The following is a 15,466-nucleotide window of genomic DNA, read 5'->3' as shown; positions in this document are numbered from 1 at the left end:
GGATATGCCCTGGGCGCTGACGGTGCATCAGAAAGGCTTTAGGCAAATTATTGTGTGAGTGACTGGGAACGAAAAAGACGCGGGCGACTGTATTGTCCTGCACTGCAGACGGTCGCTAGCTACCACCCTGCGTGGCGTTCAAACGAAAGGTGCTGCCGAAAGGGGAAAAGCTCCCCAAAAAATGTCGTCGTCTGCTGACAAGACAAGGAGTGGATGGATGAATCGCTAGTGCTTGACCGGCAAAAGTCCATGTAGTGTCGACGGCCAAGAGCACTGCTGGGGCAGCCTTCTATGCTTGTGCCCGATGGGTTTCGGTGTCACCTGACCGACCCTGTGAAAAGACTGCTGCGCAACTCCTGCAGTGAGCTCGTCGTCATTCTGGGAGAAATGACATCATAGCTGCAGCCGCTTGATGTGTGCCTTAATAAGCCATTTAAGGACCGTGTCAAGCGCCTGTACGCAGAGTGGATGAGGTACAAAGAACCAGAAGTGACTCCTGCCGGACGGCTGAAACTGGTCTTGCCAGGAATGCCGTGCTCGAGCACTTGTATAGTGGAGACTTGGGCCTGCAGTTTCAAGGCACTTGTTTGCGGTGCATTCAAAAAGTTCTCCATCTTGAACTCACTTGATGGCAGTGGGAATGAAGTGCTGTGAGAGAACATTTAGGATAAGGGAGCTTCAAAAGAGAGTGCGTCCAACGACGACGATGAATTAAGTGTGTCAATAAATGCATTTTTCTGTTTTACACTGGCTATATTCGGGTGAAAACTTTTTGTCACACTTGCTATCCCCAAAATACACCCTGGACTACATACGGGTCCAAGCTATACGCAGGCTTTTATGGTACTTCCGCCATACTTCAACGTTGCTTTGCGACTATGCCTAGAGGATCACTTGCCGCTTGAAAGCAGCGCTGTACTGTTGCTGGTAGAGCAATGGCTTCTTGGTGTCCATTTAGCAGCTTCACAAATCGCACACACATCCACAAGCGAGGCGAAATGCAAAAATGGCGAACAGGCGTGAGCGCAAAAAGACATGAAGACAATTGTGGGCCCATGTGACTGGTCATGTGATTCAGTTCTCCGAGAAGTATTGCGAGCCAACACGGCATTGCCAGCTTTTCCAATGCCTAGTCAGCAAGTGCTGTTAGGGCACGCTATCCACTCAAGTGAGACACACATGTCAGATTTTTCGCACTTTCGAAAACGGTATTTTTTTTGTGAGCTAGAGATGCATGTTGAGTTTTTCCCGACCGATAAACATATCTTAAAATTGTTAGCGAGTGATAAATGCATGCCGCGTTTATTTGTTAGTCAAATGCACTGTCATTCCCATATGCAGTGAGTGCCGGTGTTGTGCCGATCTCACCCGACAAACTTGTTGATGCAGTGGAGCTACCATTGAAACTGTGATGAGGTTAGTGAAGCATCATGAAAAACTCTGTATCTCCAACACGCTTCGCTGGCACCCCCTATTCTAAACACCATAGCAATACCGTAGTTTCACGATCCTCACAGCAGATCATAAAAATGCTCGGCTTCCAAAGCGGCGTACATTCGCGTTGGGAGAAGTTCCCGCAACTTACACCAAAGTGGAGTTTTTGCCAAAATCAGGATTTTATATCAGAGTCTATGTGCCACACACCAGCAAAACAATATAATTAAAATAGTGACATTCATGGGGAGTTTGATAGAAGTACTTTATGCGTTTTATTGGTTGCTAGATTTTGTACAAAATTTCTCGAAAACACTACAATTTGTTCAGTCTTGTTCACGCTCTAAAGAGTGACAGTTTTGCAGCTATCTTGAGTAACTGTCCTATAATACAAACATGTTGCCGTAAAAACGCAAAAAAGCAAGTATTGAAAGAATGCGCGGAATGGTAAATTTATAGTAAATTTTGCTTCATACTTGGTTTTACACCCTTTCAAAAATTTTAAATAGTGGTCCCGGGCGCAAACATATTTTGCCGCTCAAAGTAACATGGGAAATTACCTTACAATTGATATATTTACGTGTGCAATTTTCTCAATGAATTTGATAAAGTTTGCTTTTGTGTGAATGCCTTGATTGCGACAGTTGACGTGGAGTGACTTCAATAGTTTATTTAGAATTTGGTTGAGACAGAAGGTTAGACAACATAAGTGAGACGCCTGCTTCTTTAATATAGCGAACGCATAAGGCACAAAACATTTGAACATTAGCACACTGAACGAGCCCACTAGGTGGCATATCACACTGTAGCGTTATGTCGACATCTTGATGGCTGCTATGGCAGTACATTCAACTGCTATATATGCCAACTATAAACTACACTGCTACCTCAAGAACTCGCGTACGCACTATATAATTCTTTGATACCTGTTCGATGGTGTATTACAAACAGCGGGGGGTATTTCGAAGTGTCCTGGCGTGTAAACACCACAACGATTTGGCCTTACGAATGGTTCATCTGTAATGAGATGCTTACTCATGTCTACATCTAGAGCGTTATATGAGTTAGGAACGCAATAAAGCGAATCAGTTTTGTGGAACTACGATAGCGTATTTATTTTATTGACAATCTGAGTCTGCGCCCTTGAGTGGCATGTGTTTTGTTTCTGCTAACCTTAAATTAACAAACATAAAGGCAACTTTGCGCGGAAAGTGAGAAGAAAAATTAGCTGTTTGTCGTTCCCAGTTCTACTCCAATAGCTTTTCCCCGAGTGCGAGCGTTAATTTTAATTGACTTGCCTAATTTCAAAGAAGAAAAAGAACAGTGCGATTTTCTAGCAACCAGACAGACTGGAAACGTTCATATGATGAATTATCTGTCATTCACGCTACAATTTCCTAACACCCAGCAAAAGTTGCATGAACCGCTTGTACGTGGCAAAATCATCACGTGTTTTGACCTCTATGAGGACGTACATTATGCCCGTACATTATACCACAAGAAACCTTTAAGAGCTAGTTTCGCAGACATTCTTGCACTGGTGTCGGACTTGTTGTTTGTCAGCGTAAACTAAAGACTTTTTTCATTACGAAAAATAGAGATCGATGCAAATGAAAATAAATAAGTAAGAATTCGTGTCTGAATAAAGATTGAACCCGGGCCCCTTGCGTGGCAAGCAGGTGCGTCTACTTGGAAGTATAGAGTTCAAAGACCTGCTATGTCTGCCGTTCCCGAAGGAGCAAGCCGGCGTTGTGCCCCTATAGTTGTCAGTTGTCAGCCTGTTCACTTCATATTTCCTCAGTGTCTTTATCTTTTGTACGCATACAAGCCAAATAAATACATAAATAAATACGTTTCTCTCCTCGTGAATACAGTAAAAATCAGTCGCGCTTAACAGATCCCTCCTGTGTACAGGCGTCTCAATACAGCATGTACTATCACAGTGCTATTGCTTGTTAGAAGCATAGGTTACCATCGGGCGTCAGAACATGTGCTTGTGACAAGGACCTAGTCGCCTAAAGCCAGCCATCCAATACAAACGGCACACAGGTTACAGTGCGCATTTCCTTCAGGCCACGATGTGAGTGCATGACATTTTCGAAAGCACTTATTCCGTACAATTACTTGTAATTTAAAGTAGGCTACGCATTATAAAGAAGCAGCCATGTGTGAAAGCTTCACTGACATAGGGCGCTTTCAGCTTTATCGATTACAATGCAGTAATACACAATTTAAACTTCCCGATTAGCAAAATACAGTTAACAGTATGGACTGAGTGTCTGCAGTATATACCCTAAGGACAAGATATCGCGATAAGATTCACTTCTTAAATGCTGAGCGTATAAGGGTCCCGCAAATTTTTCATAACAGTGCGAACGATATTTTTTATTATCCTTGTCTTTTTAACGTCCTTGCAGTTTCTTCAAAATCGAGATACTATGTATCTCATAACAAGTACCGCCAATAAATTGCCGTATATTTTAAGAAGGTACAATTTATGCCTACGATCTGCGTACATCACCAATACCAATGATGGCGCATACCGCTCGTTGACCAATTACAAAGTGGTGCTACTTCTGTAAGTATTATTCCCTTTCTAAATTTGCCTTCAGCCATAATTTTGGAATAAACGCCCATACTGTAAGATACACATTAGTGAAACTATTATTCACCTATAGTAGTGTGGCCAGAAAATCGACCCATCCGTCTATCCGTAACGCGTCCTGTATATGCGAATAAATTATAACTATGGCTGTGGTAAACGTGAAGCCAAGAGCAGTGAGCTCAGTAGCATAGTTTATTACTAGCACTTGGGCAAATAGGATTCCTCAACACTATCTGCGCAAGTGACACTGATGTGCACATATAAAGGTTGTATGGCCACGTAACAATGGCAAAAACGGCGGTTATCTTGCGTTATGTAGCACAAATCTTGTACGGAGAAGACAGTCAGTATTCGAGAAAAATTTAGTTTCAGCACAGCAACATTACCTACTGCAATGTAAAGCCTAGTTAAGACATAGCAAATCACATATACCTTGGAGAAACTTTCCAAGACCAGTTACAACATAGGAGCAACCGGCGTTAGCCGACATACTTCGGGGCCGACAATCTTCGCTCTGCCAAGTTTGCCATCTCTGCTGCTGCCAAGTTTGAGCCACTTAGTGTGAATTTTTTCAATCTCGTTATGAACGATGAAGAAGGAGTGCCGATGTACAGTAGAGCGTGCACGGGCCTATTTCTTGAACCCGAGCCCAGCCCGGGCCCACTGACTGCGTCAAAAGCCTGTATGGGCCCGATGCTAAAACTCTTCAAGCCCGTCTGACCCGGCGCGACAAACAAAAACAGAAATACGGGCCCGTCGTTCGTTCAGTCAAGACACGTTATTAATTTGGGGCATTTTCTTCAACAATCAGAGATGTTTATTTGGCTAGCCTAACAAACAAGCGGTAGATTAGAAATACCTATAGGACGAGAAAAATTGTGGTGCTCGAGCACCTATCTCATGCTGCTTTTCTCTCGTGATAATGATTGTTCTTCCGTACCGTCACCTCTGTTCCTTTCATACATTGCGCCGATTGAGAAATATGAAGCCTACTAGCATTAGGAAGGGTGAGTATGTGCCATATTATAGAGTAATAAAATGAAAACAAACTACCTCTTCATAACCTGAGCCCGAAATAAACTCAACATGTTCTTTTTCGGGGGAGCACCTCTACAGTCACAAGAATGCTTGTGACTGAACTATTGCTATCTACAGTCACACTATCTACAGTCACAAAAACTATCTACAGTCACGAGAATCACTGTGACTGAACTATTGCTAATGTTGCCTACATTACATATTTTCAAAATTGCAGCTGAGACTTCATATGGTTAATTAACCAACTAGCGCCTCCAGGAATGAAAGAGCACAGAAAATATCGGGAAAATTTACTTTCTACTAGGCCGACTCCCTCCATTGGGTATGTGTCTTGCAAAGAGGATAACAACATGAACAATAAGCAATTCAAAGTACGGCTTCAAGAGATATACGTGAACAACATCGTGTCCACTCCGGCGACGGTCACTAGAGCGTAAACAGTTCAATGGCGTAGTTAAAGGGGTGATGTGTGATCTACCTCGCGGTAAGGATCATGGTAATTTGACAGTAGCTAGGTAGACATACCACATGCAAAGGCTAGTACATGCTGTCATACAAAGATTGCAGTTACGAACTTTGCGGTAGGAGAGTGGTCGTCATCGCAGACCTTTTTCTGATGTTGTTTGTCGACTGTAAAAAACTGCTTCCCTAATTGACAGCGTTCTTCGGCGTTATGGGTGCTTTCGGAAGCAGATGTGCTCTCAAATGCCCCTGGTGCGTATGGCAGCAAGGTGTCGATAGTGTGCGACGACTGGCGACCGTACAGAAGGAAGAATGATGAAAAGCCTGAGTTTAGTAAGCAGTACTCGTCCGGTGTACACTACGGCACTGGTAGGGAAGTGCTTGAAAAACATCCGAATAAAATACACGGCCCTGGTCACTGAGAAGTTCGCGAGAAAGACTATGACGTAGCACACAACGATTGAGGATGAATGCTGCGACGCCCTGAGTGGTAGCCATAGGAAGAGCAGCGGCATTGGTGTACCGTTCAAAATGATCCACAGCAGCGATAGCCCTATGGTTACCTGGTATGGTCAATGGCACTGGTACATAAAGGTCAATTCTGACGTCGTTGAATGTGTGGTCAGAGCACGCATGCGGCTGTAGTCCAGCTGCTCCCGTATCCGATGGCTTTTTCTGTAGCATCAAAGTTTACCATAAGCAAACGACACATGTTAGGGATAAACACAGATTGCAAGTTGTGTAAGAATAACAAGATTTGCAGTGATTCTAGTTTAAGTAGAGTGTTGCGCTTTTGCAAAATATATACCTCCAACCTGTAGCTCTAGTTTTTGCTCTCTCTGGTAGCCCAAATTTGTATTAGTACTCGTTCTGAAAGAAGGAATCGGAAGAGAATTCTGGCACTGGCAGCGTCTCTATTTTTTTTATGTGGGCCTTGCACCAGGCCCGGCCTACCCGATCTCCGAGGTGAGTTGCCCAAGCTTGGCCATTATCCCGAGATGAGAAGGCGTCAATCTACCCGAGCCTGGCCCGCGATGGGCACGAACTTTCGGGCTACCTGGCACCCGTGCCCCCTGTTGCGAAATAATAACGGAGGAACTTGGAGCGTGCCGCACTCTATCGAAGAAGAGAAAGCAGAGGGTTAATCAGGGCACGCGTACGTGGTCAAGACAGTTCACCGCTAGAATTTGCAATAAACGGACGTCTCTCTTTCACGTCTGGGCGACGAGTCATTTCGCTACAATTTGGTGCCGCGAAACCCGGGACTGCCCCTCGAGAGACTTCCTTTAACGTTACGGCCATGTCGAAGAACTCTGACCATCGTTGGAAGAAGTCACCTGAGCCCTGAAACTACTAACGGACCTCCTGCAGCAACAGGATCATGACGCCTCTCTGATTAATGGGCACATGGATTACCTCAACGACAAGGAGACAGTACTGTGGAAGCTCGAAAACGTAATTCTTGTGACTACAGATGAAGAAGTCCTGGAAAACGAAGTAGGAACGGCGCAAGAATACAACGAGAAAATTCTCAACGCGGTGTGTGCGCCAAGTTCTGGCTTCAAGAACGTGAGAGAACGGCCAGAACGCAGGCTCAAGCAACTGATCCCGGGCTTCGCTACCTCGCATCTCCGAACTTCGCCGACGTAGCAGGCCAGGTGAGAGAGCACCGCCAGCGTTCAGTTCAACAACCGGAGCTACAGATACCGACATTCGACGGTAGTCTCCCTGGATGGCAGTCTTTTCGGGACCATTTCGACGCTATCATTCACAAGAATATCGAGCTGCCACGCATCGAAAAATTTAAGTACCTCCTTACCTACTTGACCGGAAGCGCGAAGCGAGCTGTGGAAGGCATTCGTCTAGCAGAGCAAAATTACGACCTTGCAATCTAGACCCTCACGGATCATTTTGGACGCCAGGATTTGCTTGTGAATGAGCATGTTCATCATCTCCTTAGGCTAAGCCCCGTGAAAAGCTCGTCAGACGTCTCAAAGCTTCGTTTGCTGCACGATAGTGTGCAGTTCAGCGTTAGTGCTTTGGAAGATCTCGGAGTTGCGCCGACCATTACGCCATGGTCTTAAACCATGTCCTGATGCGATGTCTGCCAGAGAGTCTTGCCATTATGTAAAGACAGAAATCCAAGGAATCAAACTGCGCCTCCAGTATGACCGAAACCCTTGAGTACCGAACGCGGCTAGCCGTGGGGTTACGAACGTTTCTCCGCATTCAAGTGGAAATCCGGGAAGAGGGCCAGCTACAGTCTCGTCGTGCATCGCAAGATGAACCAAGGACCTATATATCTAAAGAAGTGGATGTCATGGAACGCATACTATCAGTGTCAGCACTAACCGTATCTACATTGCCCGTTAGATCCCTATGCCCATTATGTCAAACCAACAACCACGCTATCGCTGTCTGCAACGCCAACTTACCAGCTGAGGAGAAGCGAGCAATGCTGCACTACGCCAACTGTTGCTTTCGCTGTGGAACACGCAATCACATCGCCAGATTGTGCCGAAAATCAATCGGCCTCAAGTGTGGTAGCTGCCCGTGGAGCCATCTGATGATTCTCTGCGAGTTATCCAAGCGAGCGAGACATCCACGACCAAAGAATAAGTCACCCGCGTCTCACTAAACCCCGTCAGGTGTCGTGCTATTCGTCGCGACCGTCCAAGACAGTCACATCAATTATACTCCTGTATTATCGCAGACAGGCCCAATTTGGGCACAGTTCGGAGACCAACGACTCCTTGTGCGGTTACTGTTGGATAGCGGCAGTCAGCGGTCATACATTCGTGAAGACCAGTCAAGGATCTTTAAGTGCTCAATCACGGGGAAAGGAAGAGCTATCTCTCGTCCCGTTCGGCGACTCAGGGTCATAAAGATAAATCCACACAGAGCGTGTGAATGTGCGACTGCGCAGCCAATTCGACGACTCTGCATTTACCATGGAAGCATTAACATTTCCAAAAATATGCACAGTCACAAGCCCACCACTCGAACTCAACATTTTGCACTGGCTCGACGAACATGGGTGCAACGTAGCTGACAGGCGTGAACCAAATGCATGGCAACCCGAAAAGGTAAGTGTCCTCATCGGATCAGACGCTTATTGGCAATTTGCCACTGGAAAAATCAATCGCATCAGCAGAGTTACAACTGCGATCGAAACTACTTTTGGATGGAGCGTGCAATGCCCTATGAAGTCCGACTTATGCTCCTTGTCTAGCGCGCTGTTTGCCGTGAGTCACGGTTCCGCTACGAACACCGACGTATCCTCACTGTCACATTTCGATGCTATCGGAATCGATGGAATGCATTCTCAAACCTTTGAGAAGCACCACCTGCAATCTGCATTCGAGCAGGTAAATGACTGGTATAAACTTGATGATGCCGTGGCCAGTGGCAGAACCATGGAACAATCTGAGATGCCAGGCCAGCGAGTCGACAGTCGTCATGAATGCACAAGTTTTCGTCATCAACAATGCCATGGTGGTAACGCTGACCTTGCGCGACTTGTTCCGGACCGGACATGGTCGCGTCTTCGACATTCGTCACGTCGAGTACACCGCTCTCAAGTATGCCCGGAATAATATGTGCATTATAATGGTGGGTCTCAAGTACCTGAATGTGTACGAAAGCCGCAAATCAATGACTGCGATGCTCAGGCGCTGCCGGAAGCAAGGAGAGTGGCGTGCAAGAAATTACGTGCTGTTCATCAGCTGCGAAAGCCCACTCAAGAACGTTTCGACGGCAGACCACAGAAGGAACACATGGAGCGCAACAGTTCCATCGAGGAGAGGACGATGTCTACGATAAGGGCCGCTTGGCGCAGGGAGATTCTCTGGACTACTTGCCTCACTTTCACCATACGCCATCCGGTGGAAAAGACACATATATTGTTCGGCTGGAGGAACCCCATGAGGCCATAAGCCTGGCTCAACACTAGAATCACTGAAAAACCATATAAATCGCCCGCTAACTTCACTCAGTTAGGCATTGCACCACGATGATGTCGGAACAGCGATCCAGACAAGCTAAAGCACTTCGCACCATCAAATCGCTTATCGACGGATCGAGACATCTTGCTACAACACCACATCTCCACTTCGGAGCTTTCGAAAGAACATGTATCGCAGCGCAAGGTTCGTCATCGCCAACACCTTGTAGTTGGCTAGCGGAAAACATGCCAGCGAGCCACCAACCTATCTTCGTCAGGTCATATTGCTACCGCCAAAGTTTCATTTTCGATGCATTTGATTCATCTTGGGCCTCCTGCGAGTATGTTGCAAATAATAACAGAGGAACTTGGAGCCTGCTGCACTCTATCGAAGAAAAAGAAGCAGAGGGTGAATCAGGACATGCGCACGTGGTCGGGGCAGTTCAACGCAAGACAAAACGGACGTCTCTCTTTCACGTCTGGGCGACAAGTCATTTCGCTACACAGCCCTCTAGTGCACACCCTAGATTAACTGTATACGCTAGGCCGAACGTGTGAAATGGCGTAGCCTAGACAAGGGCCACAAATGTTTATATTGCGATAGGTATTCTATGGACACTCTCAGCTGGATTTTGCCGCCGATGTGAACGTCAGTGTCACCGCCTCTGACCATATATGTATAGGCATCTATATATACGAAAATGCAAGAAAGAAAATAATTCAGAAAAACACTTCGGCGTGCGGATAGAACGAGGGACCTCTGAATTGTGAGTGCGAGGCATTAGCCACTGAGCTACGAAGAAGCATCTCTTCCAACGTTCAAACGGCAAGCTATTTATATCTACCACTTGCCGCTGGTAACGGGCTTCACGAGAAACTATTGTGTTTTCAGCATTACTAGCAACATGGCGCTATGTGCGCGCTTCGCCACATCATCACCACGCGGTGGCACGCACTCGCATCTCCCATGCGTACATTGCCCCGTGGATAGGGGGCAGGGTGCATATCACGCGGACGCTTATCTCGCGGTGGGACAATACCACAACTTGGATGGCTTTGGGCTTAGACCAGAACAATTCTGTTGAAGTTACCGGGTGCACATAGGTCACCCAAATTGTTGCACTGTCTCTGTTTGTAAAAGGGTGCGCTTTTCAGACATAACAAAGTAACAACTTAGACGTTTATTCGCATTCATTCGAATCTGTGAGTACGTTTCTTGCGTCATTAGTACGTGAGAAACGCGGAGTAAGCTTTCATTCGTTTGCCATTATGCGCGTGGCCTTCCAATTTGTTGCTATCATGTTCATTGCTTCGTCTTTGTGGCAAAGCCATCTTTTTATTTGCGTTACCATTTATATGGAATATCTGGATGGGTTTACGCCATGGCAGTTTCCGTCACTGTTGGCGACATTCCGCGTATGAAGACAAAATTTATAATTTCCGCCGGCGCGTCCACAAACCTGCCCACAAGTAATAGGTGGAAAGCAAAATCGCGGCTCACGCAAAGGGTTGTGGGCTACGGTGACCGTCTGCATCGACTTCCGATTCGATATGCTGGACTGCCGTACGGTCATTCTTACCAGTGTCGTTATTTGCTGCGTGTTCCACCTAGCGCTAGTGGTGCCTTTTTCTCATAAATTGCTGCCTGATACTTTTAGGAGCTATGCAGTTTAGTTGAAGAACAAATGCAATCAGCATGAGAGAGTTTATTCATGGTCAATTCTTCATTCAAGTGGCATGCACCATCGGACACGGACATGCTCGTTATTTACCTGCAAAGAGTGTTATCGCATACAATAATTTTCTAGACAACATAGCATCACGAAATATCTGTCCATTTGTTTTCATGCTGTTTACACGTAAAATAATTATTTGCTTTTGTGTTACAAGGACACCATTTCGAATTCGTTATAGTGATTGGTAATAGTTGTTCGTTATTCTAAAAATGAAATGCGCTCATTGTTTTCTAGCCTGTTTACGCCTTTCCATCTTCCTAACGCTAGATTCAGCGTTTCTTCAGGCACTCGAACATTTGTTTTATTACATGCGAAATTCTCCCTACACAACATGCATAACACAGCCTATCGGCACTTAACGCTTGCAAGTCTGACACAATAAAGACGCCATACCATGCTACTAGTTGCTTCAAAAGCTACTTTGACCATTTCTTGTCCCAGGGCACAGATGATAGGACGGACGTTTTGTCCCGTGGGTCTCTTACGCGCTCAGCGGTTTTCATAAATTTGACAGAGTACACGTATGTATTTCTGTTGTCATCGAACGTATGTAGACATTCGGCAGCATGTGCCCATCGCTGTGAGTCTTTTTGAAAAAATCATCGTTTGGGCACGTAAATACCAAATTGAGGTGGTTCTGGTAAATATTACCGCATGTTTCAAAGAATTAACGCATGCTGCGTTCGAAACCCACTCCTTACCGTTCTTCGTGTTTGCCCATTTTACACCCCTCTCTTCGTTCTCAGAAATGCCCAAGATATCGCACTATCTATTGGCAAATATAAAAAGAACATAATCACTAAATAAGCGGCAAAAATTGTGTCATAGAATTTCACGTGTTTTTTCCCCGATTAGACTGCGTAGTCAGCACATGAAAGCAGCGAAGAGACAGGCCTTGAACCGGAAATACCGTAGCAGACGACGCGCCAGTTTGCTATCTACCTATAGAGCGCTGGCAGGGACAGGCATGTGGTTGAAGCAGAAATAAAAGAAGCCGATGCATCTTCGTCGCTTTGAGGTGCATGCTATAAGGTTCAGCCCAACTGTTGGAGCAACCCGGCCGTTCAATGCTAAAGCAGAAGAAACGCCTCGAGCATGGTAGGGAGAAGCTCCTTAAGGTCGGGGCTTTACGCTGGCGTGCATTGTAGCCGTAATGACCAGGACATTGATTGCTATGAAGGTGATGACGATGATTATTGCGAACAACAATGGACTTGGGCAGTATATGATTCCGCGATGTGTTCCACAATGCATTTCGTATGACTGCAAACAACCAACAACAACCAGAGGAGCGTGCGCTTTGGCGACCTCAGTGTAGATTCAGTACCACCAAGCCGTAATAATTAAGGCAAATTGATATTCACAACTTCACAAAAAATGCAAGGTATGGCCAAAAAACATTGTATATTACTGTACTATTGTGAGCACCATGAGTTCGAACGCGCTAGCGCGTGGCAAACACCACGCGCAAAACCAAGGTAGCGTGATACGTGGTCGGCGCTGTCGTAAGATGAGAGAAAACAAGAGGTGCTCTTATGCTTACTGTCGGCACTCCCATTTCGCTTGTGTTGCTGGAAAACGGCGCAATTGTGTCACATCAGCCGCGAGGAATGATAACTAAAAAATATTTAGAGAACACAAAATAAAAGTATGACAGGCGTATTAAAATCCTCAGTCAGCATTATTTTGATATAGTACAAGCATGGCCTCTGCATAACTTGGAAGTGTGGCGGTTAAGGCTAGTTGGTACGACATGACCACAGTTAGAGCGCGAGAAAGGAACGACGTCATGGGGACGTCAAGGCGATGAGCGTTCATCTGCTTCCTATCCCTTTGTCATCATTTTGTTCTCGTGCTTTAACTATCGTCTGTGCATAACAGCAGGGTACGTCTCTGGCGATGTATCGGCTGCTAAATACCCTGATGGCTGACTGCGTCGGGCACGATGTGTTGAAGTGAATTCACATCACTGCTAGGGGTCACTGGTAAGCTCCCTCTTTGCAGCAACGATATTGAGGGGGGAGTACCAACAGCTAGAGAAAGCGCGCAACTCTTCATTTTTTCCATTTTGTTTCCGAACGGCTGCGGCGAATAGGCCGATGTACGGTTCGAGGCTATTCGACACGCGTTCTTGTGTACGAGCTCATATTGCTCACGATAGTGCACCGCTTTCTCACTCATTTACATGCGTGAGGGTTCCATATCACAGTGTTGTTCACAGTAACACAGATACATCCTAATGCTTCGCTAACTAGTCGTCAATTGCTTCGTGAATATTAGGTGGTTGAAATTTTTGGAGCACTTTACAACGGCGTCTTTTGTGATCATATAGTAGTTTTAGGATGCTAACCTCCACAAATCAATCAATATTTCGTGGATATGCCATTTTTTTATTGCATTAGCAATTATATGGACACTCTCAGCTGGATTTCACCGCCGGAGTCGGCGTCGGCGTCATGTCCCATATATGTATCCGTATCAATTTATTAATAAAACGCAACAAAGAAAAAACTCCCGAGCATTTTTCCAAGGATGAACATGGGCACATGCATGGTTAAGTACGAATGCACGGGGTGATGCTATGAGGGAGAGTAAAGTTAAAATCCAACGGCATTCGCCAGTGAGTTAACGTAAAATTGCCGGTGTGATCACATTGCGATTCCCAGAACCATTAGACCCTTTCGGGTAATCTTGGTGAACTTACGTGTATACGTGAGAGTAAATTCGCACTATAATGATGTTTATGTCCGCGGCCCGCTTCGCCCGCTAGCGCTCGGCATCATTGGCCCTTCGCCGCGCTGCATCATCTTTAACCGGCACGACATCTTCAACGACGCGTGCAATGCTCGCATTTGATTGCGTTGTACTCGTTGTTGGAGGTATCGCAGTCGAAGTTGATGCCAGCGATGCATCCATATCTATGACAACTTGTCGATCTCGAGCAAGTCGTGGCTGCGCGCGCCCGCGCAGCCCCAGAGTGGAGGGCGGTGCGCGCGCAATCACGTGGTGTGTGACGTCGCTGCGCCGTTGCTACAGACGCTCCTCTCCGCTCCTCGCGCCGTTGCTAGGGGTGAAGAGGAGGCGCACTGACGACGGCGGATTCTGCGTTGCTTATAAAGTGCAGTCGCACTTTAAAAAATCTCGGAAAAGATTCCAGCACGCAGAATCAAACGTGGGTCCTCCGCTTCGTAAATAGGAGGCGTTAACCACGGAGCCACGGACAGGTACCTCCTTCAACTCTCAAACGGCAAGCTATTGATATCTATCACTTACCGCTGTTGGCGGGCATCTCGGAGGGTAACTATCGTGCTTTCAGCATTATCAGCAAGATGGCGCAGTCAGCAGGCGGCGGCTCTCATCACTCACGCGTACTTTGGCCTGCGTAGAGAAGAAAACGCGCCCTTATGTTGCAGGGAGTAGAATCGTACGACTTGGCTAGCCTTTGAGTTTCGTCGGGACAGTTCTGTTGTAGTTACCGGGCGCACAAAGGTCATGCAATCGTTGCGCAGCCTCTGTTTGCGAAAAGGACGCGCTTTCCAGACACAGTGAAGTAGCAACTCAGACGCCTATTTGCGTTAATCTGTACCTGTGAGTACATTCCGTGCGTTCTTTGTGCTTCAGAAACAAGGGACACGTTTTGATCTGCTTGGCATTCTGCGCGTGACCTTCCAATTTGTTGCTATCACGTTCATTGCTTCACCTATCCGGCAAACTGTGACTTTTCTTTTTTAACGGGCGCGGAAAGGAGTGAAAGGAAAGGGTTGATCCGTCGAGCAACAACTGCCACCTTTTATGCGGTCGTCGCTGGCGCGCGCGTTATCTGGGTATTTCGGCACCCGTCAGTGGGCAGCCGCGTACCCTTCCAAGATCTGTGCTCTCAACGCTAGCAAATGTGTGAAAATTGGGGCTAGATTTGCCGTATACTCTAACGCCACCGTTTTGTGGAGTTTCGTAAGATCGCATCTAAAAGAGTTAGCTACCAGCCTCACTTCGTATAAAATTACACTTTGTTGCTATCGCATTCAGTGCATGACCCTTGCGGGGAAAGTGTGACATTTCCAGCGAAAGCTCTATATAGCTAGGAGAAATGAAAAATCGTCTGGCAGTGGTGTCACGAGCGGTCACCAATGGCTGTGTTACCAGTAGAGACTGGATTATATACTATTGCCTCTTTTGTTCCTTGCATTCCTATCCTTTCTGTTTAGTATATGAGCATTAATGGTAGGTTAATTAGAGCTTTTATAGTGT

At 46.2% G+C, this 15,466-nt stretch overlaps 1 protein-coding gene across 2 annotated transcripts in view; it reads left to right on the top strand.

Moving 5' to 3' along the window:
* LOC119179822 (uncharacterized) overlaps positions 1-15,466 on the top strand; it is a 164,039-nt gene that overhangs the window by 50,886 nt on the left and 97,687 nt on the right. For both annotated transcript variants that reach the window (XM_075868151.1, XM_075868149.1), the window contains exon 5: positions 3,852-4,012. In XM_075868151.1, coding sequence (XP_075724266.1) covers positions 3,852-4,012 — 161 coding nt within the window. The remainder of the gene's footprint in view (positions 1-3,851; positions 4,013-15,466) is intronic.

The sequence above is a fragment of the Rhipicephalus microplus genome, chromosome 7 (genome assembly GCF_043290135.1).
Source record: "Rhipicephalus microplus isolate Deutch F79 chromosome 7, USDA_Rmic, whole genome shotgun sequence".
NCBI lineage: Eukaryota > Metazoa > Arthropoda > Arachnida > Ixodida > Ixodidae > Rhipicephalus > Rhipicephalus microplus.
Note: the sequence above shows the minus strand (reverse complement) of the source record. Positions and strands in the feature narration are given on the sequence as shown.